General features: G+C 42.7%; 1 protein-coding gene across 1 annotated transcript in view; it reads left to right on the top strand.

Moving 5' to 3' along the window:
• The window catches only part of LOC149246470 (histone-lysine N-methyltransferase ATXR2-like), a 226,532-nt gene that overhangs the window by 104,383 nt on the left and 96,556 nt on the right, over positions 1 to 25,593 (top strand). The window contains exons 7-9 of the mRNA XM_089441655.1: positions 23,856 to 23,971; positions 24,340 to 24,427; positions 25,380 to 25,428. Coding sequence (XP_089297781.1) covers positions 23,856 to 23,971; positions 24,340 to 24,427; positions 25,380 to 25,428 — 253 coding nt within the window. The remainder of the gene's footprint in view (positions 1 to 23,855; positions 23,972 to 24,339; positions 24,428 to 25,379; positions 25,429 to 25,593) is intronic.

Genomic DNA, 25,593 nt, shown 5'->3' with positions numbered 1-25,593 from the left:
CCTTTGAAGACATGACAACCATCTGCATATTGTGAAGAAGTATCAAGGCCAAGAGTCAACAAGACATCCTTTGAAGACATGACAACCATCTGCATATTGTGAAGAAGTGTCAAGGCCAAGAGTCATCATTGTAAAGTTGTAAAAGAGTCGTTTGTAAAAGTGTCATCATTGGAAGAGTCATTATTGTAAAAGAGTCAATCTGCCTAGAGTCGAAAAGGCATTATTTGGAGTTATAGGAGTCTTTGTTGGGATGATGTCATGGTTGGGTTGTAGGTCATAGTGTGATTGGGTGTTTGGTCAAAATCATTATAAATCATATTGTATTGTGGATCGTTTTCCCTGGTATAGGAATCCATACTCTTGTCTCATTTTAGTCATTATAGGGTGGCAGGGAGGTGCTAGGCTGGTGCATGATGTCGCCTACAGGTTGGAGCCTGTGAACACTTCAGGGTGGTAGGTTGGTCTAGGATGTTGGGGCATCCATTTAGTTGACTACTGAAGAAACCAGGGAATTGGGGCGTCCTTCTAGTGGGAGCTGGAGAAGAATGCTTTTTTAGAATTCTAGGAAGTTGTTACTTTCATTTCAATTGGGGCTGAAGATTAAAGAATTTATTAGAAAAGCGTTCGGTTGTTTTTGACCCGAAGGGGGTTTTCCACCTAAAATTTGTGTGTCTACTGTGTTCTTTTATTTACTGTTATTACTGCATAAACATTAATAATAATTGAGGATTAACTAATGCTCTGAAAAGATTTAAAAGTGCTAATTGTTAAGGAATATTGGTTCACCCCCCCAGTGTTTCCAACAATCCTTCATCCTTTGATACTACCTTTAATTTTTTTGTAGAACAAATCTAAGTCATGTGACCTTCTTTTCCGCATCTTCAAAGAGTTTTCTTACAAGTTTATCATATACATCTCTTTGATATCTCCAATATTGCTATATGAGGGGACCTTTAATAAGAATCCCTTTCCATGAATTCAGAGGAGACTTATCCATTGATATGTTCAATGACTTCACTTTCTTCGAGGACTATATCTATCCACCTTTTCCATGCAAGGAATTTCGATGACCCATCCAATTTATAGATCTCCTTGCAAACACGAAGTCATTTTACCAAATTGATTAAAGAATGAAAGATACTTACTTGACAAGTGAATATGAAATCTTCACCTTGATCACTTTGATGATGGTTGAAGAAGATCTATTAGTGCTCCCTCTTGGATGATCTTCTTCCAAATGAAAAATTCTTTCTTTAATAGAGAAGGTTGCTTCTTTTGATGAGGATGATTTGCTGCTTTCCTGGATGAACTTCTTCAAGGGCGAGGAGAGAATACTTGCTTGCTTTATAACCTTGAAAATTATGACAATGCCTTCTTGCCTTCAATATACTTCGACTTCTGTTGTAGTGTAGATCAGAAATGCTTCTAGGGTTTTGACTTCTTCCAAGATGATGTGATATTCATCTTAAAAGTCTTTAGAACTTATCTTGCCTTGTAGACAACTTGATGAGGGTCTTTGCAGCCCTTTGATGACGACTATAGAGACAAAGGCTCTTGCTGTTGTACACTGCTTCTTCGATCTAGGGTTTGATTCTTCAATATAGATCTTGTGCTTTGAGAACCTTCAACTTGCTTTGGTCCCTTTCTTGTAACTCTATCCTTGAGTGTCTCTTTGATTAGATGCCCTTCCTTTGACTTCAATACCTTAGCTCTAATACCATGTTGAGAAATCTAGGGCATTCAATGTTTAACAATTTCTCTGCTTGATAATTGCTTGTGATATGCTTGTTCTTCAGTTACTTATGATCTTTCACTCTGTTAGTCTTTTAGTGTGTTCTTTTTCATCATGACAATTACCAAAATAAAGACAAGTGACACAAAATATAGGCTTCTCTAACCAGGGCCAAACCTCTCACCTCTTAAGAGGAAAACCCGATAACATTCTTCTTCTATATCTTCAATTGTTAAGTACCAAGACCATGACACTAACCCTTGACTCTAGTATCCTCTTCAAGAACCTTGTCACCAACCTGGTCTTCCTTGCCCTTCCTTCTCTTGCTCCTTCTAGAGAAACTCGGTCTCTACTTCTCTATTCCATAGGATTCCTTCCTTCTCTATCCTAGAAGAAACTTATTCACTGCCTCCCATAAGATTCCTTCTTCGCTGCCCTAGAAGATACTATTGCCCCAGAAGATATCTCTTCGCTGTCTCTGAAGATCCTACTTCGTTGCTCCAAAAGGTTTGCCCCAGAAGATTCTTCCTTCGATACCCTAAAAGAGTGTCCTTTTCTCTTTAGAGAAAACCATTTCTCTCTGCCTATTTTTCGCACTTCTTTAGGCACTTCTTCGCTGGAAAATGAATTTGAACTTGATACTTAGAATGGAGGCCGAGTTCCCCTACTTATACCCCTCTTCTTTGGGTCTTTAGACCGACTTTACAGTTAGATGTAGGCCGACTTGTTCTGGCAACTCCTTCAATGTTTGTAGGCCGAGTTGAAGAGTTTTGGTGACAAGTTCTTTGGCGGATACTTTACATAGACAAGATGACTTATTACAAAGTGTAACATTACTTCATTTACATGATAATGACTCTTTTATGTCTAGATGAATAAACCCTAAAGACTCTCAATGGGAGTCTTGACTCAGAAACAAAATCTCTTGCTCATGAAACCCATGAAGCAAGTCATCATAATAATTACATTTTTCTTATTTACATCTCTTTACATAAAATCATATTTACATGTCATTATGAAGACCAAATCTACTTACACTTTTCAACACCTTGTAGATGCTTTAAGGGGCCGGAATGGCCAAGAGTTGGTATATCGAGATAGCCTGTAGGACAGATTTCAAAAGGACAAGTTGATCGGTAGAATTCAGAACCCTAAAGGTCCAACTGGAGAGCTTCCGGTCAATGCGACTGAGCATGTATTTCCAATGAGTGTTGGCTTGATGGGGCCTGACCCAGGTTCAGAGTTATTTAGCCAAACAAATCCTTGTACTACTGGCCCTTTTGGCAACAGTCCGCGGAGCGCATACTGAGGTCTGACTTGAAGTAGTATGGGGGGATGCTGGAACCAAGTTTCCGCACCCTTGAGATGTCTGAGGGGTCGATTTAGTCCAACTGTGAATACCCTTGCGCAGGTCACTTCGCGCACTTTCCTGACCTGCGAGGCCTTCATGCCCTGTTATATTCGCCTTTGCGCAGCCCTAACCAGGGGCCGAGGAGCTTTCGCACTGCTAGAGCAGCGATCTGCGCTATTTCCCCAAGTTACACCACGGATCTTACTTATCTTCTTATAACAGTTAGTTATCTTCACGTGAATAGATACTTTATTTTATATTCATTTATTCAACACATTCATATAAGTTCGCGCAGAAAATAAATAGTAAACTCGCTATTCATACCCAATATACTTCAATGCATAAAACTGGGAAAGATATACAGAAATAATGTAAAACTTCTCTTCATTAATGCTTCAACCGGTTACAGACTCAACTTGCCCTGCGCACTCAGCTGCAGGGGTCTGCGTACTCAGCTGTGGACTACTAGGCCTCTGCACACTCAGCTGCAGAGCCTTCTCCTACTCTATGACCCAAAGACACGACTTTACACTTTCGACTTAATGCTTCCTTATTAGATCTTCTTCTTCGATTCCTTCCATATGATTAGATGTCTCTTTACACTTAGAGCCTCGCTCTATTTATACAATCCCATGGTCCGCGGACCATGGGTAGAACTTTCAAGCTGACACTACATTACAAAAGTAAGGGCAGACAACCCTATGACTCAATTACAACTTCGCGCTCCGCGCCCACAAATCATGGAGTCTTTACATCGGACTTAGTCAAAACTTGGGCTTTAAGCCCCAAAACTTGCCTTGGGGGGATCCCACACCCAATAGGCCCCCAACACAAACATCGTGACTCGCCCTCGAGTCACTCTGTTGGTGCAGAGATCTTCGCGTGGAGACCTCCCAACTCTGCTCGGACTGCTGCAAGGTCGGCAGCGCACTGAGCGGCTGCCTGTTGTATCTCCTGGATGCGTTGTTCGGAGACCACGGTATCTGAACTGCTTCCTTGTATCTACTCCTGCGTCTCCTGCATCTGTTTATAGTCCCGCGCCCCCTTTTAGCTACTTGGAGCGCTAACACTGTGCTTCTGTCGGCTAGTCAGACAATCGGGCCACCCGTGTATGGCTTCAACCGACTGCCATTCACTTTGCCTAGGAAAGGTTCTCCATTTAGCTTTACCAGCTGCACCGCGCCTTCGTCTGTGACCTCCTTAATAACATACGGTCCCAGCCAATGCATTCTGAACTTTCCCGGGAATTTATCAAACTTACTATCATATAGTAACACCAAATCATTCACCTTGAAGGTGCGCAACTTAATATGTCATTGTGCTAGGCTTTTTCGCACTGCTTTTGCACTTGCTGATGGAATCCAGCCAAAAACCGTTCCTCTTCGAGTTCCTCCAATTGCGCGAGCCTCTCCTCCAGGGCTCCACAGTCCATCATACCTGTGAGCGTTGCTATGCGTAGACTAGGCATGATATACTCCATTGGCATTACGGCTTCCACTCCATAGACCAGCCGGAAAGGTGTCTGTCCCGTCAGTTTCTTGCATGTCGTCCTATAAGCCCATAATACTGCAGGTATGCGCAGGTCCCAATCACTTTGCTACGCGTTGCATACTTTGGTCAGCGCAGTTTCCAGTGTTTTGTTAAATGCTTCTATTGTCTTGTTGGCTTGTGGGTGATACAGTGTGCTTTTTTGATGATACACCTGAAACTCTTCTGTCAGCGCACTGATTGTTTCGTTCAGGAAATGTGTACCGCGATTGCTCATCAAGATCTTCGGACATCCAAATCGTGTCAATACGTGTTCAAACAGAAACTTCGTGGCTGTGGTGGCCATGCAATCTTTTATCGGCTGCGCTTTTGCCCAACGAGTTAGGTACTCCGTCGTAGTGATAATGTATCTTGCGCCTGTTTTTCCTTGAGGCTTGATAGGTCCTACGAATTCGATTGCCCATTTTTAGAAAGGGCTGCAACATCATTTACGGATTCAAAGGCATCTCGTCCCCTCGCGATGGCTTACCTGTTCTTTGACATACATCATAGGCCTTGCAATGTGCTTTTGAATCCTGATGAAGGGTCGGCCACCACAACCCTGCGCGGAGAATCTTTTGTGCGGTCACTTTCCTTGCATAGTGTCCTCCCACAGCGCCCCCATGCGCGTCTGCGAGGATATGGCTTCGTTCAAATTCAGGTACATACCTTCGCAGTATCTCATCATTGCCCATCTTATATAGGTGCCCCGCAATGACAGAAAAATCTGCCACGCGCACCACCAGTTCCTTCTTCTGCTGGATGAAGTACTCTTTCGGCGCAGTTCCAGTTGTGAGAAAGTGGATTATATCTTCAAAGTGTCCATCCGCTACGCGCACAGCAAAGAGTTGTGCATCAGGTAATCCTTCCTCCAAACTAGTAGGTTCCTCTCCTGTCTCAATGCGCGACAGGTGATCCGGTCCCGCGTTCAGTCGCCCAGGCTTCACAACGACCTCAAAATCATATTCTTGGAACAATAAAAGCCACCTGCATATGCGCCCCCCCAACACAAGCTTATTGACCAAGTATTTCAGCGCGGAATGATCTGTATACATCTTGAAGTGTCCCCCTAGCAAATAGTGCCGATATTTCTGGAGCACGTACACCATAGCCAATCCCTCACGTTCAGTGGTGGAATAGTTCTTTTCTGCTTTAGACAATCTGTGACTTGCGAATGCGATAGGGTGATCCAAGCCCTCTCCACCATCCTGTGTTAGTACCGCTCCCAGCGCTATACACAATGCGTCAACATGGACATGAAACTCCTCGTCCCATTTCGGGAAGACCAGGATCGGCGTAGAGGCCATCTTTTCTTTTAGTACATCTAGGCTTTTCTTACAGTCATCGTTCCAGCAGAACGTGACATCTTTTTTCAACAGCTTCTCCATCGGCGCGGTGATCTGGGCATAGCTTTTGATGAACTTCTTGTAGTACCCCGTATGTCCCAGGGTAGCGCGTAGCTGTTTCACACTTTGCGGCGCTTCCAAATTTAGAATCACCACAATCTTCGCGGGGTCTACCATTAGTCCCTGTCTGCAAACCATGTGTCCCAACAGGTTCCCAAAAGGAACGAGGAATGTACACTTCTTGAGGTTCAGCGCGATTTGGTGTCTTTGGCAGGTATCCAACATCAAGCGTAAGCTCGCTACATGGTGCTTAACCAGCCCAAATACAGTCCAATCATCAAGATAAACCTCTAGGAACTTGTGGATATATTCCTTGAATGCTGCAACAACTATGCGCGAAAAGATGGTCGGCACGTTCTTCAACCCAAACGGCATAACAGTGTATTGAAAGCAGCCCCACTCAGTCGTGAAGGTTGTCTTGCTCCTATCTTCCGGCACGATTTTGATCTGGTGGTACCCTGAGAACTCGTCAGTGAAAGAATATGCTTCCTGCCCACCGACATTTTCCAATACTTCATCTGTGAACGGAGTTGGGAATGGGTCATGCACACACGCGTCATTCAATTTTCTGAGATCCACACATATTCTTATCTCGCCCTTCTGCTTCTTTTCCTGCACCACCATAGGGCTTACCCAATTGGATTCTTCCACCGGCTCAATGATTCCTGCTGCGAGCATTTTGTCTAGTTCTACGCGGACCTTCTCCTTGTATTTCGGATTCAAGCGGTAAGGCCTCTGCTTAACTGGCTTCGCGTCGGGCTTTAATGTGATCCTCATCATTCCTAAATCTCCGATGATTCCTTTTAAGTCCGTGATCTTGGTCGGGAATAAGTCCTGGTACTCGCGGAGTAACTCAGCGACCTTATCCATTGTTGTGTCATCCCAGTAGTCGCCGAGCGTTGCATACTTAGGTTTGGCCTCCGTACCAATGTTCACTTGCTTTGTCTTTACCGGTGCGATTATGTCAGGGTCTTCAATCAGTGGTCCTTGAACCTTGCGATGGCCTTCTGTTTCTGGAATGTTAATTTTCCGCGGATCCTCGTCGTCTTCTTCAGCATTTACATTATAACACTCTAGCGCGTAGCTCAGCTGAGTAGCCCATTCAGGCTGAATCGATTCTATCAGCTTCTATGGTATCCTAAAGATAGCTACTTTTACCGCTTGTACCACGTCATCAACAGTGTCCCACCAACGATCCTCAAAAGTGAAGGTTAACAGGAACCCTTCGCGCAAGATATCCCATTCACCCGTCCCATGGTGGAGCTCCATCTCTATATACCAGTTCATGGGTATAACATCTAGGGTATGACAGAACAGGTGCACCCACTCAGATTGTGGCTCTTCTCCATAGACCTTTGTCCACTTGGCCAGGTGCGTGCGCGGATCATCCCGTCTGTCATACTTGTCTGTTAGTCGCATCTGAGGCTTCCCAAAATGCATGCACATTATTCTCCTACATTTGCGCCAATCCTCAAAGCTTCCTTGGTGCGTACACCACCACCTCGCGGGCGTAGTGCGCAGTACCCACTTCAAGGCCTCGAAATGTTGCTGTTCTGGTACCTCCCTTTCAAATCTGTTCAAGAAAGCACCTACCTCCCCTAATCCATCATAAGTAGGCAGATCCCTCACTTCCGTTGATATGCAGCGCAACGATCTTGTCATCATATTACAGTTCAGCGTGGTTACCTCGTGCAACCGGTTCTGCGATCGCTCTATTTGCTCATCAGAATCCGATGTACAGGAGCTTTCGCGCTCCCATGAGATTCGTCCATCCGCGGTGGGATTTACCCAGTCTTGCTCTCGTGCGGTTATCTTGTAGATGCAGTCCAAATTGTCGTCGCTTTCATAGTTGCGCACTGGCTCTGTGTAGCGCGATCCTTCTACAGGGTCCAAAGGTACGACTACGCGCAGACTTTTTCTCAAAAATCATCCTGCGCTTCTTCAGATTAATCACCCCGTTCATGTCAGTGGCCCAATCGATTCCTAGGAGCGCGAGGTAGGGATTGCTGTCATCAACAATCTCTATCACTTCAAAGTATGCTAGCGCGCTCGCTCCTTCAATATCCATGATGATTCCCTACAGTCTCCCCATAGGTATTATCTTTTACTAGTTCGCTATTCGCAGCTGGATAGGAGACCATTGCAGCGTAACCCTTCCCATGCGCTCCCATGTCTGCTTTGGCAGAACGTTTGCGTCCGATCCTAAATCCAGAATTACTTGGTCCATCTCATATTCTCCAATCTGCGCGATCAACCTCATTTCTCTTCCCTTCCTCGTCGCATGCTTTCCAATCTTCTGGACTACGTGCGGCTCTCCTGGCGTGGTCCCAACGCATCTGTTAATGAGTTCCTGCAATCCCATTATAGCCTTACTATTGCGCATTAGCGTCATGAATGTTTCTAGGAACGTCATAAGCATAGATGGGTCCATTTCCGGCTACGATCTATCTTTGCTTCCTGAAGTGGAGGCATCAACGAAGCTCTTCTTAGCTTCCATGAAGATTTCCTTAGCGCGCTCCAAATCAAACTCTGCGTCTTTCGTCGTAGCCTTGTGAACCCAAGTACTATCTTTGGGCTGTTGGCCTTTATCATCTCCTGTCGTAATTCCACTTTGAAGCACAATGTTCACATTTGGATCTTCCTCACGCGGCTCAGACCTCATCATTTGCAAGTTCCGAGTCAGGGGAAGTTGGAGCGCTCCCTTGTCGCGCAGCCTAGCTATCAACGTAGGACAGTCCTCCGTCTTGTGATCAAACAAGGTACAATACAGACTTGATGGATGCGTTGGATTCATACAATCACGGGAATAATGTCCTGGCCCTCCGCAATTGTAGCATATCAGCTGTCTGCGACCTCTTCCAGGCCCTCCTCCACCTCGACCTTGTCCGCGCCCTTGAAATATGGTTCGCACCACTCTTGCGTTCTGTTCAAGGGGCTGCGTTTTGGCCTAAACTCTGTAGGTGGGAGTCTTATCCATCATCAGCTCATAGCTTCTATAGGTGTGCTCATCGTGTCCAACCAACCAATCTACAAAAATTACAGAACAATTGTTGCGATTTCTGTGTGTACTTCTGCAACAAATGGCAGTTGTCCATAGCATGCTTTCCTCCTATTTGACAAATCGCGTACCACAAAGCAGGCGCTGTGCTAGGTCCTGCTTGTGCCTCCGGTCTTAACGACATCGACCCTCCTCCTGCGAGGTAATTCGCAAACACAGGGCAATGGTCCTTATCGTGACCTTGACCCTTGCATTTTACGCACCATACTTCTTCACGCACTTCCGGGCGAGCTGTCCTGTCCTGTTTCAGACTCTGCATCTCAAGGCATAAGTTTTTCAACTGCGCGTGGATCTGCTGAACTCCCAGGTTAGGATCCTGTATCGGGGTCTCATGCAACCTCATCGTGATCTCCAAGGCCTCTGCCTGAGTTGTTAACCTCTGTTGCAACAACACGTTCCTCAAATGCGGCGTCAGCGATGCTACAAACCATTCATGGTGCTGTCCATCCATCAAAGTCATATTAGCTTCGCGAATTGTGCACTTCAGTCTCTGATCCAACTCCCAAGGAGTCTTGCCTGGTAGCATTGTGATCTCTTTGAATCCAATGATCGACTGCACCTCTGACTTCGGCCTGCTAAATTCTCTATTCAGCGCAATTTGGATATCCGCGATCCTCACATTCGGATTGTCATTAGAATGCTTAATATACCATGTCAACATGCGATCCTGCAGGGCGCTGACCAGCGTCGCTTTCTTTATATTATCATCTGTAACTCCTTGTGCTTCCGATACAGCCCTTGTCACGAACCAAAACTGGTCTGGATCTTCATTTCCTACTCCCTTGAACATAGGGAACTTTATCGCGTTTGCCATATTGACTCGCGGTGGTGGCGGAGGTGGTACGGGCGAAGATGGGGGTGAAGGTGGTGAAGCTAGTGGTGGTGTGGGTGGGGGTGGTATGCGCGAAATCCTCTATCTTATCAAATTGATCGCACTTCTCGGTGAGACCTTCACGAGCTCTTCCTCGTCCCTTCGTGGAGGTGAAATCAAAGGGCTATTCTTTGGTTCCTTACTCCCTTCATTTCTGTAGGTTTTTCCACTTCGCGTAGCTCTGGACATCAAGGTAATTGCATAACCCTCTTTTCACACAATAATATTTTAATCCAAGTATTCAAAGACTTTACGTACTTACCTCGCGGTCCTTTGAGAAATCGTTGCTTTGCCTCGTTATCGCTGACTGAAGTATCTACTGCGAACTCAGTGATGAATCCTTCTATAATCCGATTGAGCCAGTGGTCAACAACGCGCGTGATCTTATCCTCAGATGCTTCCAGTCTGTGTACCAACTTTGGGGTCCACACAATAGGATTGTTGAGTTTCCACCTTCCTTGGCTATCTACTAGCTTTGCGATCCACTCGTACATCTCAATAGGGAAAGACGCGAAGAAACTTTCGTGGATCAATGTGTACAGGTAGCAGTCTAACCACTCTTCTTTTGATAGTCGCGGATCTCTGTTCTCCTATGCCACAAACTCGTGGATTCTCCTATCCAACCAACCTTCAATTTCCTTCTTAGTTGGATTCCAATGATACGACATCAGACATCTCTATGTAGATTCACGTCTTGACAACAGAACCATTTGTTGGCTTGATAGGGCCTGACCCAGGTTCAGAGTTATTTAGCTAAACAAATCCCTGTACTACTGGTCCTTTCGACAACAATCCGCGAAGCGCGGACTGAGGTCTCACCCGAAGCAATATGGGGGGATGCTGGGACCAAGTTTCCGCACCCTTGAGATGTCTGAGGGGTCGATTTAGTCCAATTGTGAATACCCTTGCGTAGGTCACTTTGCGCACTTTCCTGACCTATGAGGCCTTCGCTCCCTGTTATATTCGCCTTCGTGCAGCCCTAACCAGGGGGCTGAGGAGCTTTCGCGCTGCTAGAGCAGCGATTTGCGCTATTTCCCCAAGTTACACTGCGGATCTTACTTATCTTCTTATAACAGTTAGTTATCTTCGCGTAAACAGATACTTTATCTTATATTCCCTTATTCAACACATTCATATAAGTTCGCGCAGCAAATAAACAATAAACTTGCAATTCATACCCAATATACTTCAATGCATAAAACTGGAAAAGATATACAGAAATAATGTAAAACTTTTCTTTATTAATGCTTCAACTGGTTACAGACTCAACCTGCCCTGCGCACTCAGCTGCAGGGGTCCGCGCACTTAGCTGCGGACTACTAGGCCTCTGCGCACTCAGCTGCAGAGCCTTCTCCTACTTTATGACCCAAAGACACGACTTTACACTTTAGACTCAATGCTTCCTCATTAGATCTTCTTCTTCGATTCCTTCCATATGATTAGATGTCTCTTTACACTTAAAACCTCGTTCTATTTATACAATCCCATGGTTTGCGGACCATGGGTAGAACTCTCAAGCCGACACTACATTACAAAAGTAAGGATGGACAACCCTATGACTCAATTACAACTTCGCGCTCCGCGCCCACAAATTGCGGAGTCTTTACATCGGACTTGGTCAAAACTTGCCTTGGGGGGATCCCACGCCCAACAATGAGCGACCTTTAAAGACTTAGATACCAGAGGGAGCTTGGGATACGTGCTTGGGAGTGAGCCAATTCTGAAGCCAAGAGTTCGACCCAGATGGCTATGCACCCTTAGGTGAGTGTTAAAAAAGAAGATAACTGATTTGTTGCCATTGATTAGTGTGCCCGATGCCTGCTTAAACTCCTCAAGGATGGAACCAAATTGCTTGGCTTCTTTGAGGGTTGGTTTTTCATACAACATATTGTCATCAACAAATCGTTGGTGAGTGATAGGATGGAGACTGCGAGAGTCCGCTGCTACCTTTATGAGTCTACCTAGACCTTTCGCTGCTATGATAAAGAGAAAGGGGGATATGGGATCCCCTTGTGGCAGAGCTCTGGACCCTCGGAAGGTGTGAGAGGGTGCCCTATTAACAAGAATGGAATAAAAGGGGTTTACAATCATGGATTTGGCCAAGCTAATCCAGGCAGGGAGAATCTGAACAAATTGAGGATCGACAGAAGATAGTTCCAATTCAGGTGATCATAAGCTTTTGAGAGATCGAGTTTAATGAGTATACCTAGAGATTTGGATAAGGATAGAGAGTGAACTAATCCATGATTTTCCGACATTCCGCAAAACCTGACTATTCGGGCCTTATAATCTCTTTCAATAGGGGGTTTTAGCTGCCGGACTAGAATGCCTGAAATAATTTTATAAATAACATTGCATAGGGAAATTGGTCAGAAGCCACTTGGATCCAGTGCCACACCTTTCTTTGGGATAAGTGTGAGAAATGTTACATTCAAACTTGACCAGATTCGTTGAGTGCGGCGGGAGTCTTCCACTAATTCATGGATTTCAGCCCCTAGGAAGTGCCATCCCGCTTTGAAGAATTCAAAAATGAATTTGTCCCGACTAGGAGCTTTGTTCGCATGGAGTGCCCGAACACCTTCTTCCACTTCCGCATAGGAGAGCTCCCACATAAGAGCATCATTCTGATCTTTCGAGATTAATTTCGGAATATAGTGCTTGATTTTGGAGATGGGATCGCTACGATCCTCCTTAGGTTCCGTGAATAGAGTTTGGAAATGGCCAATCAACTTTTCTGAGATCTCTTCATGTTGCACTAGCCGTCGACCGTTAGATCCATTGAGGGAGAAGATCCCATTGAACTGTCTGTGTTTCAACATAGTCCTATGAAAGAATTTCGTGTTGCGCTCCCCCTCTTTAAGCCATTAAATCTTGATTTTTGCCTCCACAAGATTTCCTCCTGTTTCCACCGTTGCTCAAGGTCATTGAGTACCTCTCCCTCCTAACCAGAGAGGGCTTCAGTATGCCCTTCCAGGATGATTTGCTGTTGGATTGATTGCATTGCTTCCTCCAACTTTCGTTTTTCCTGATGTATATTACCAAAATCGAATCGATTCCATTCTTTGATTTTCCCTTTTAATTCCTTCAGCTTTAATTGGAAAGTTTCCATTGTGTTGTGGTTGATCACTCATATGTCTTTCCACCATGTTTCAAGCTTAGCATGGAAGTCTAGCTTTTCAAGCTAGAAAGATTCAAAGAGGAAGGGGCGGTTCCATGGAGCCATCCTCAAGTCAATTTCTAAGCATATGGGCCAATGGTTCGATCCTAGGTAGGGGAGGATTGATGCTTGAAAGAATAGGTCCTACTAAAGGATATTATCAGAAATAAGAAAACGATCTAGACGTGATGCGATCTAGTGCTAGGAAAGTCAAAGAATCAAAGTCATGTTAAAGAGCTCTTCTTGAGCATGAATATGGGTCAACCTAGTGTCAAGTAGCCCTCCAAGACAAGCACCATCCTCCAAAGAAGAAGACTGCCAGCAAAACAATGAAGAGATCAGTTAAGTCGGCCTCAAAGTATATACAAATGACATGTCGGCTCAATAAAAGAGACACATCAGTTCACATTGACATGTCGACTTATTATGGAGGCATAACACCTATAAATAGGCGGCTAGAGTCACCACAAAAACATAGAATTTCAGATAAGTATCTCTGCAACTTCGGAGGTACAAGAACTCAGATTTCGGATGGGTACAGGACTGTCTATCTTCGCATAAGGCTTAGACTTCAGATGGCATCACTGTAGCTTCAGATGAGTGCTACAAAAATAGTAACATTCTCGGCATAAGTATGATGATAAGGGTTTCAGTGCAAGAGGGGAACACTCTGTCTCATCATTCTAGACAGTATCATCTTGGCATAGCAGTGATGACAAGAATCTCAGAGATCCCACATCAGTCTACACAGTCTCGGCATAATTCAGAAAAGAAGGTCCTATAGTAACACTCTCTGCAGTCATGATCATAAGCATAGATATGATCTCAATGGAGACTCTATCACAAGGTTATGATCACAATGAAGGAGTAACATTCATGACCTCAGTGAGCCTAGGTGCAAACCTTAAGAAGATCTCAGTGGTACAGTTAAGACCTCGATGAAAGTGAAAAGATGTTGCAACAACAGTGAAGATCTTGATGATGACCTCAGTGGTGCAGCAATGATGATTATCTCAACAGTGACAAAGAAGAGGATTGGTGTCTTGGTCTTGGAGTGGCATAGTAAGTCAAGGGTCATGGTCTTGGTGTTCGTCAATTGGAATCTCTATAAGAAGAATTATGTGCGGGTTTTCCTCTCCAAGAGGGAGAGGTTTTGGCCTTGGCAGAATGCCAACATCTTGTGTTCTTGTCTCTTTGTTTTTTGTAGCTATTTGATGAAATAAGAAACACACACTCTAATAATCTCAAACAGAAGATTGTGCTAATAAGAAAAATAAAAAATGCCTCACAAATAGTTATCATGTCAAGAAGAATCTCATTAACTACATGTGCTCTAGATTCTTCAACATGGTATTAGAGCTAAGGTGCTAAAGTCTAAGGAATGAAAGAAAAGAGACATTCAAGGATTAAGTTTGCATCTAAGCGAATCAAAAGATGATATCATAGTCTTGTTGGCAATCATAGTTTCGGGTTCATACTACAAAACTCAATTCTATTTCACAAATGCTGAAAGCAACCATGATGTTATAAAACCATAGATTGATCATCCTCTGCAATCCCGGGGCTATAATTCTCAGGTGTACTTCACAGTCTCGGTGCTTCCAATGATGAATGGTTCAATGTAACAACAAATGATACTTCACAAATATGGTACATGATCTCAGTACACAGGGATGCTTTATGTCTCAAGTTCACAATGATAGTCTAGACTACTACATGATTTAGGGATGCCACTACTACGAGAACATTAATAGTCTCGGATTGTGAAAATTCCTGAATCTAACACATTAGAAACCCCTTCTGCAATTACTGGTTTACAATCTCCTACTTGTTCTTTACATTAACGAGTTATTTAATTGCATAAACATCGAAGTAAACACTATCGTAGCTTTCAAAAATATATAGATCATGCATTGAAATAAACTGGGACAATAACACAAGGGACACTGTTATTTTTGGACAATCGTCTCGGGAAAAAAGCCCAATTCGGGAAAATCGATGCAGCATATAGAGGGTTTGTATTATGAAACAGATTTCGTTAATACAACTAGGGTGCCAGAAACGGCTCACCCACAGAGAATATCCTCGGCAGTAGTAGCTCTATCTGGAGACAGATATTCTGGCAAATTAGCAAGCAAATAATCAAACCCGACAATGACTCTGGCTGTTCCCTATGCTGGATAGCGAAAGATGCTCCAAGCACTACTCTGGAACTGCATCACTCCTCCAGGAGCTGCGTCACCCTCTCCTGGCTCAGAATCTATTGATCTCGTCCTAGTCTGCCCCACAGAATCTCCCCAGCATTGCCTCTAAGGCCCAATGTTAGCCTCTACAGCTTCTGCGTCACCTGCGTCAGCCATCTGTGTGCTCTGGGTCAGCTCTTCAGCCTCTGCGTGAGCCCTTCTAGGGCCTGTACTGTCTCTCCTGGCACTCTGCTATATATTCTTTAGCCTCGGATGAAAATCCCTTGCTGAATTACCCCTCACTGCAACTCTGATCACTAACTCGATTTCCTCAGCAAACCTCGCCCCAAAAAATCGAATTCTTTGATTGCTTGGTGTATCTCCAACTGACCCTCAAGTCTCCTCTTATACTTTTCCTGTTGAGTCTTCAACGACCGAGATTAAGTCCCTAATCAATGACTAAGATTAGAACTGGCTTGATCCTCGTCACTTAGAACTTTCTCACCCATATTTTATTAGTAGACATTAATATTTTTATTTTCCCTAAGTTTAGACTTAGGAACTCATTAAAAATATTAATTATTTCAATAATTCTTCATCCGGGTGGTATTTCTCCAAACGATTCTGGATCTTGGATATCTCATGTGCCTTAGCCTCTCCACCAAATTTCATGGCTAGAGCACATCTGATGCTACCCAAAATCAACACTCCCTCTTAGCGAGGAATGTGCTCTAGCAATGCTTCACCATAGAAGCATCACACTGATCCTCCACATCAGTCCTCTGTGTTGATGCTTGGCCTGTTGACCCACATCCACTGCACTACTGCTTCTTGTATTGCTGCCCATGACATTGCCACTGCCACTGCTACATCTGTACTACAACTCCCTCTCAAAATGCTGCATCATGCTGCCCATAGCACTGGCACTGCTAACTACTGCACTACAACTCAGTTACCGAAAAGTAAGTAACTGACTTCACCCAATCACTGACATCCTGGTTAGTTTGGAAGCCTCGTGATGCTGAAGCTACCTCTGCTGCTATTCTGTGCTCCCTCTACTGCCACTGCGTTGTTGCAAGCTCTTCTATGCCTCTTGCATTGTTGCAACCTCCACTGCGCTGCTACATACTTTTGCACTCTAGCACTGCCTTGTCGCTCCATCACACCTTGCTCCACCTAACACCTGTCACCATGCTACTGTCGTTAAGGGCTCCCATAGCCATATGTGATCTAAGAGTTTGGGCACCTCAAGGATCTTGCCCCCTCTTTTGTAGTCCTCTCGACTACAGCGCCAAGTCTCCCCACCTCTTCTCTAGAGATGCATGAGCACTCATGGCACAATCGTCATTAGTGTCGACATCGTTCTCCGCCTTTGCTAGAGCAGCCTTTGAGTTAGAAGCTTCTTCCTTGCCTTTCTTCCTGGGGCACTAAGAGGCATAATGTCCTAGCTCCCCACAGTTGAAGCACTTAACCTTGGAGATGTCTTTCTTCTTCCTCTTCTGTAGCCCCTGCTGTCCTACTAATGCGAGAGATGCATCCTCCTCCTCCTTCTTGATTCGAACTCCCTTACCACTACTCCCCACCTTGGTCAATCTCCTGAGCTCTTCTTGTCGAAGAGCTGCCCACATCTCCTCTCAATTGGGGAGAGTTTCTTTTCCCAAAATGCTTTGGACAAACATCTCCCACTCCTCAAAGATTGCATTCAGGGCAGTCCTGACCATGAACTCTGGATCCGGTGTAGACCCCACGGAAGTACGCTGGTCGCGAATCCCTTGGAACTTGAGACAGAAGGGATCTATCTCCTCTCCTTTCTGCATCTGATACTGTCTCAACTGATTTTCTAATAGCATCTTCCGTTGCACGAAAGAGCTTTGATACAAGGTGGTCAGGGTCTCCCACATCTCCCTTGCTATGTTCTTCTCAGCAATGTGTGGTACTACATGATCTTTGACCTTGTCTAGGATCATGCACTTGGCCTTAGCCTGGGCCTCCTTGTATTTTCTTCAACGGATCAACGTCAACCGGTTTAGCAACAACCTTCAAGGCATAGTCCTTGATGCGATGTTTGTCTAGGATTGCCAAGATCTTGGCCATCCAAATGACGAAATTGGATGCTCCGTCCAATCTGTCGTGATCCTTCAACCCATTCATTTCCATCTCTACTCCCCTTCTCTAGACTCCCTCTGAGTCTTGATTTCCCTCTCGGAAATGCTCCGGTGAACTGTCGAATCACTCCTCTCCAATCCTCCTTTGACGCTGTAACTCGGATCTAGATTTCTTGTCGAGAAATCTGTCGAGGTAGTGCTTCCCTCTACCTTGGTTCAGTCTCCTTAGACATTGTTCTTCACCGACAGAAACAACGTCCCACCAGCTCCTCAAATCAAAATCTGCACAACTCTCTTAGCCCGACAACTTGAAGAATCTGAGCCCTTCAGGCTTTGCACAGTCTCTGCGTGGGCTGAATATGCTCCTCTCAACCAACTGCGTCAATCCTTCCTGGCTCAAAAGGATGACGTGGCTCTGCGTGAGCCTGATCTGCCCTCCTTTGCCTCTGCGCTGGTCCTTCTCCTGGCTCAGAGCGCTTACGCAGGCACTTCGTGAGCCTCTATGTCATATTCTCTGCACTGCGTCACTCCTCTTGCCTCTTCAGCTCTGGAACAACGCTGTCTCTTGGGACAACTACTTCTCTGCTGCAAATTCTCAGATTTCTCGGCTGGTGTCTTTAGTCGCCTATGATCTGCAATGCTTTGATAGCATGTGAAAATTCCTGAATCTAACACATCAGAAACCCTTACAACAATTATTGGTTTACAATCTCCTACTTGTTCTTTACATTAACAAGTTATTTCACTGCATAAACATCGAAGTAAACACTATTGCAGCATTCACAAATATACAAATCATGCACTGAAGTAAACTGAGACAATAACACAAGGGACACCATTATTTTGGACAATCGTCCCCGGAAAAAGCTAATTCGGGAAAACCGATGCAACATATAGAGGGTTTGTATTATTAAGCAGATGTCGTGAATACAACTAGGGTGCCAAAAATGACTCACCCAACAGAGAATATCCTTGGCAGTGGTACCTCTATTTGGAGACAAATATTCCAGCAAATCAGTAGCAGATGATCAAACCCCACAGAGACTCTGGCTGTTCCCTATGCTGGACAACGAAAGCTGCTCCAAGCACTACTCTGGAACTATGTCACTCCAGGAGCTGCGTCACCCTCTCCCAGCTCAGAATCTGCTAATCTGCTTGCAATCTGCCCAACAGAATCTCCCCAGTGCTGCCTTTGAGACCCAACGACAGCGTCTATGGCTTCTGCGTCCTCTGCGTCAGCTCTTCGGCCTCTGCATCATCCCTTCTAGGGCCTATGCTGTCTCTCCCGACACTATGCTGCTTCTCTGCTATGTATTCTTCAGCCTTGGATGAAAATCCCTCGCTGAAGTACCCCTCACTGCAACTTTGATCACTAACTCGATTTTCTCAGGAAACCTCGGCCTAGAAAATCAAATTCTTTGATCACTTGGTGTATCTCCAACTGACCCTCAAGTCTCCTCTTATACTTTTCCTATTCAGTCTTCAACGATCGAGATTAAGTCCCTAATCAATGGCTAAGATTAGAACTGGCTTGATTCTCGTCACTTAGAACTTTCTCACCCATATTTTATTAATACACATTAATATTTTTATTTTCCTAAGTTTAGACTTAGGAACTCATTAAAAATATTAATTATGTTAATAATTATTCATCCAGGTGGAGTTTCTCCAAACGATTTCTGGGTCTTGGAGATTTCATGTGCCTTAGCCTCTCCACCAAATTTCATGGATAGAGCACATCAGATGCTACCCAAAATCAACACGGATCTCCTCAAGAAGAATTCAAATCGGTGGCATTATAATCACACTTCGTGGTGTCAAGATCACAAAACCTCCTCAATACAAATATCTCACACAATTCAGTTTCTCATACTTACAATATATCTTGGTTTTGCAGCATGCAATCCTGGTGACATCACAATATGCTGAGTGTTGCATACTACCTCAGTAAAGTCATAGTTTGGAGATAATGTTGCTAAGCAAAACTAGGATAAATCTACTTGGGCTAAAGAAGTGTTAGCTCCTCTATTCTGGGCAAGCAATTGTAAGGCTCAGTGCCATAAAGAGATGATCAATATCTACACACTGCTGCTAATACTCCACAGTCTATTTATGTGTTAGCAATACAATACCATATATCAATAATCATAAAGACCTGATAAGGAGTCAAAGTGCCTTAGAAGTTAAGATGATGAAGCAGTTTCGAACATCATAATAACATATAGTCTGGAGCAGTTTTTGTCATGCTTGGTGCTAGACAGTGCAAGGAGTCTTGGTAAAAGGTTTTCAATAATGCTCTAGCAAGAATCACATAGATAATATTCGAGACTTAAAAAAAGCTGGAAGAAGAAAAGATGGTCCTTAAAGGAAAATATCAAATAGAGGAGAAAAAGAAAATTCATGGTACTGGTTAGGATGGAAGGATTTGAATGGATTCCATGATAAGAGGGAGTAGAATTCTTTAAGTTAGCCTCTCTCTATAAATTCTCTTTCTCACCATAATAACATATAGTCTGGAGCAGTTTTTGTCATGCTTGGTGCTGGACAGTGCAAGGAGTCTTGGTAAAAGGTTTTCAATAATGCTCTAGCAAGAATCACATAGATAATATTCGAGACTTAAAAGAAGCTGGAAGAAGAAAAGATGGTCCTTAAAGGAAAATATCAAATAGAGGAGAAAAAGAAAATTCATGCTACTGGTTAGGATGGAAGGATTTGAATGGATTCCATGATAAGAGGGAGTAGAATTCTTTAAGTTAGCCTCTCTCTATAAATTCTCTTTCTCGGCTCTTAGATCCTGCATAGAATGTGACTACAACTGACCCTCAAGCCTCCTCTTATACATTTCTCGTTGGTCAATCAACGGTCGAGATTAAATCTCTAATCAACGGCTAAGATTAGATTTGGCTTGATCCATGACTTTTGGATTATTCTAACCCAGTTTTATATTAATTCACATTAATATTTTTTTTCTATGTTTAGACTTAGGAACTCCATTAAAAATATTAATTATTTTAATATCTTCCAAACCGGTTAGATTCCGCCCAAACCATTTCTGGGTCTTGGAGATCTCATGTGCTTTAGCCTCTCCACCAATTTTCGTGGCTAGAGCACATCCGATGCTACTCCAAATCAACAGAGATGTCAAGTAGAAATGGAGTTATGGATTTATTATGTGACTGTTGGGTTTGCACAAGAAGAGAACAAGTCAGCTTGGGTTGAAGTGTGTCCCAAGTGCAATTCGTTGGCACCCAAAGAAGCCATATAAATAGAGGTTAAGTGGAGGTCATTTCTCAACATCCAAAGTGGATCATTCATAGTAATAAACCAATCCGAGGCAATCAAAACTTAAGGAGACTAGGCCAAGGGTGAAAGAAGGATTTGTTTGGATCTGTTTATGTCTTTTATAGGGTCGAGTAGGAGTAGAGGGCAACCGCATTGGTTAAGGACAAATCTGGGTTGTTTTGGGTATGGTTTAGGGTAGCAGACATCTCTGCTATAGGGCTGCAGGGGTTCTGTCTAGTTGCAGGGAGGTTGAGCCCTTGTAGTGCAGCCTAAAGAGGTCGTGACCCCTGTATGGTGAAGTAGACTGCCTAGATTTGAGAAAGAAGGGACACCACAACTGATAGAAGGCTAGTTGGGCATATGAGAGTGCTAAACAAGGAATGTTAGTAGCTCTAACCAATGAACAATCTCTACAACAATTTATACTAGCCCAACAAGAGTCAAACGATATGTTGCATTGATGTATTCAAGTTTTGATGCTCATGGATGAGTAGTCCAAGTTGGAAGGTTTGGTTGGGCATCTTGTGGTTGTTTGAGGGCAACAAGTAGGTGCTCAAAGTAGCCCTAGTACTGTTGCCAAGAAGAACATTGAAAGTAGTGAGGAAGGGTGAAGGTTTGGAGGTCAGGGATTGCAGACTTTAAAGGACAAAAGCAGGAAACCAATTGGACCTTGTGATCAACCAAAGTTCGTTGTGTGAAAATTCCACAACCAGAATCCTATTGCAACAACTTGAAATTATTCTCCTAATTGTTATTTTAATTTAACAATTTATTTACTATTTGCTATAGAAAACACTGAATAGCTCACATTGCAATCTACACAAATAAAACTGCGGAAGAATAAATGTTGGAAGAAATGCTAGTACACAAACATAAAAATAACACAGTTATTTTTGGACAAAAGTCCGCGGAAAAACCCAACTTGGGAAAACTGGTGCAACAACAGAGGGTTTTATTATTAAGCAACAATGAAATAATCTGAGTACAACTGGATGTCGAAACTGCAATCCTACTGAGAAATACTAGCTAAAATTTTTGAGAGAAATTTTCCTCACCCCACAGGCAATCTCCCGACACCACTTTAAGACCTAAAAGGGGTCTAGGGGACAAAAGCACAGACCTAGCCCATTCTTTCCACTGAATCCCCACATTAATCCATGCCTAGAAGTGTCCATGATAAGCAAACTACAATACTCAATTTCTAAATGACAAGGCATACCTTTAGATTCCAGAGGCCCACCTTCAAACATACAATCATGGGAGATGGGCGAGGGACCACATTGCTGGCTCAGGGGACAGAGAAATGGCACAATGAGCTAGCTGGTGGCTGCAAGGGGCTGCCGATTGAGGACCATTTTGGAGAATTTTTTTTCTCCTAGGGATATTACCTAGAAAATGGTGGGTAACAGTTTGTATACCGTGTATCAGATACACCGAAATTAGGGTGAGTAGTTGATGCTAGTGATGTACCATGTGTCATGACTCATGAGTACTGACCAAGATTATTGTGAAGATACACCATAGGTCAGAGGTACCAACCGAAATTATGGTAACTTGTTGATGCTGTAGATTTACCATGTGTCAAAGTTGTTGACCAGGATTATGGTAATTAGATGATGCCGAAGATAAATTGTTAAAACCTTTTCTTAGAGAAATTTGTCAACAAGAGAACATATGGATAGTCATTATGAATACCTCCTTAGCTAAGAGGGAGCATTGAATTTTGTAGCTATGGTCAGTTTTCTTAATTAATATTTGAACTCTTGAAATATATAATGAAAACGCAAGACATGTTTTTCATGTCATTTTTATTGATTAGCCCATGAAATGATTAATATAAGACATGTTCTTCATGTCGGTTTCAAAGGAGAAAATTTTGATTTTTGAATTTTTGGCTCCAAACTTGTCAAGTCAGCCCCAGGTAGAAAGTGAAAGACACCCATTCAGCTAGGAAGAACACTATATATATGGAACTCGACCTCCTCCTCAAAGCACCATTCGACTTCTCATAGAACAAGATATATTCTGGCAATCTAAGCGAAGGAGGAAGAAAGATAAGAAGGACGAAGAAGGATGAGTTCATCTCAAGCATATCTCTGTCTCTCTTACTTCGCACATGTGACTTTCTGGGCATATTCTCGACAACAGGTTGAACTTATGCACAACTGGGCCGAAATTCTGGGCAGCATATTCTGTGCGGATGTGTTGAGTTTCTAGAAGGCCGAATTTCATCCTAGACAGATCAAGGAAGGCCGAGTTTGTTGGGCAGAAGATTGACTTGACAAGAGGTCTGTTTTGACCAGGTTTAACCATAGCATTGTTGGTCAGTTTGACCATCATAGTTGACTAGCAGAATTAGGTGTATCTCTTGTTGAACTTTAGAATTTCTTTAAGGAAAAGGTTGGTAGGCTTTTCTCCCAAGTGGGTTTTCCCAGGGAAAATCTTGTGTTGTCTTTGTGCATTGTGATCTCTATTGTCATTGTGCATTTACGGTTGAATTTTTGAAGTGTATTTAGGAATAGTTGTAGCATGATCCTCACTGTTTTGACTCGCTGTACTATGTAGTTCCTTTGACCTATATTGCTCACTTGTGCCCAGTAATCTGCTTATATCTTGTTATCTTATCTATATAATTCCAAACTAGCAATTTGACAAGAAAAAACTCTTACATCCTTCTATAACTAGTTATCTAATCTTAGTTTTGATCCTTGTTTATGTATACTTAGTTTTCCATTTAGGTTGGATTTGGTGTTTTCTATATGACGGTGCCAGGTCTTCCTAAATATCATAATCTATGTTAGAATTGGAATATCCTTTGAGGAATAGTATCAATTTGGTGTCTTGCATTTGTAATCCGATAAAAAGAATGAAATTGATGTATATGAATTGACTTGTTTTCCTTTTCTCAGTTGAGTAGGTATTCAACATCATGCCATGGCTTAGGCTATAATGCCAATTGTTCTTAAATATTTCCATTTTGACATCAAAGGTTTTACGTTATGAACTAGGCTAATGAGTTGGATCGTTACAAATAGAAGAATTTAGTTTTTTATTATGTAATCTTGTAGAGAGTTTTCAGTACACCTGTCTTCAATAAAATTGCTCTATGGAATATGTGTAGGTTTGAATTTTTTACTGGAGCTGTTTACTATTTAGAGTGCTGATATTGTTTGAATCATACAGGTGATTTCTATGATCATCCTCAAAATAAAGAGGGCAAAGGAAAATTTACATGAGGATTTCAATTGGTCAAAAGTATTGGATATTTGGGAGCCTTTTGCAATGGGATATAAGAGACAGTATGCTCTATGTAAATCCATTATGTCTAATCGATTTTTCTCATTGTGTAATGAGTGTATATTCATTCGCAAATAATAGCTGTCAAATGCATATTGGCAACTTAACAGGCTGATTCTCATCAAATTTATTAACTATCTCAACTAAAGACTGTTTTCTTTCTATCAGATCTTGATTAGATTGCTAGTATTTTAATTTTGGGGCCACAGATGCTATAGCATATCATTTGAAGGCCTCAAATATTTTCTGTACTGTAATCGGCAGTGGACTAAAATGTAGAGTACATATATAACATGTAAAAATGCAATTCATGTGCACTGCGAAAAGTGTATCTTTGAGCCTGTGGGTGATTGATGTCATTTGCTTGTAGGTGGTGGGATTGTGTTGCATTGCCAGATGATATCGATCCCGTTGAAGAGACTCTGTTTAGAAAGGAAATAAAGGATCTTGCATGGACTGTAAGTTATATCCTTTATGAAGTGTTGCAGGGCATGCACTAATGGTGGCACATTATGTTACTTGAATATTCATCATAATAGTTTCTCAAGTGAGAGCCAAAATAAGAAATATGTAATCATTGATGAAGATACAGTGAGTAAAGATGTTAGCAATGTCTTGTTTTGTCTCATGGTCTCACTGAAATACCTTCAAGATCACTTTTTATGATAAATAATCTATTGCTTGATTTCCTCTAACCTGATTAGGTGGAAATTTTTCTCTTTCCAAACCCTTCTGGTTATTAATTAATTTGTCCTGTTATGGTAAACCATGTTGCAGGAAATGCACCAATCCCTGCTGTACCAGACGTGTAGAAACACTGAAATTCTTTCAGGATGGACTGGAAATGCATCTCATTCTGTAGGATCACAGCCCACGTGTAGGAAATGTGTTTCGTACAGACTGAAACATGTTTCAAACCCATTTAGGTTTTATTGTTGATTAGAGCAATACATAGAGATTTACCTTGGAAACCCTGAAGCAGTAAAACCAGCAAACTTAGAGCCGCACTTCTCTTTTCTTCATTGTATTAACTTGACTATACATAATACAATGTTTAGGTTTTCTGTAGCATCCAAAAACATAATCTGTTAACTTGAATAGATTACAACTGAAAGCCCTTAACTGGGATTAGATTACAACGTGGTAAAAATCCATTGGCTGAAAAACTCAAAAAACCAAAAAACAGCTCATTTTTTTTTTGTTCTATTTGTGAAATAACACATTATATATATATCATGTTTCCTTGTTTCCTAATTTTTGAGGGGACTCTTTTCCAGCGTCTTTCTGTTTCCATGTATCATGCAACTTAGATGGTAATGATATGAATGGATTTGTACCTTGTTGGAAACATTGCTTGTAGCTGTAGTTCCTTTTGTAATGGACTTACTGTTTGTGTGAATTGTATTGCAGTCATTGCAATTCTTGAAAGGAGCAATTTTTGAAGAAGAATACGCACCATGTATCCTTTTTCTCTTTTAATATCTAGGAAAATTAGCTGTCAATGAATGTAGATGCTGCTGGTAAAACTTTATCTTATTTTTTTCCTTTTAATTGAGCAGAGGTTTAATAAGAAAATTTAAACCATTTTTCATTTTATTGCTGTACCAACTTCTGGATTTCCTGC

The sequence above is a fragment of the Pinus tabuliformis genome, chromosome 7, assembly GCF_031772625.1.
Source record: "Pinus tabuliformis cultivar Carrire ecotype Pingquan chromosome 7, CPIR1, whole genome shotgun sequence".
Lineage (NCBI taxonomy): Eukaryota > Viridiplantae > Streptophyta > Pinopsida > Pinales > Pinaceae > Pinus > Pinus tabuliformis.
This window is presented reverse-complemented; position numbering and strand designations above follow the sequence as displayed.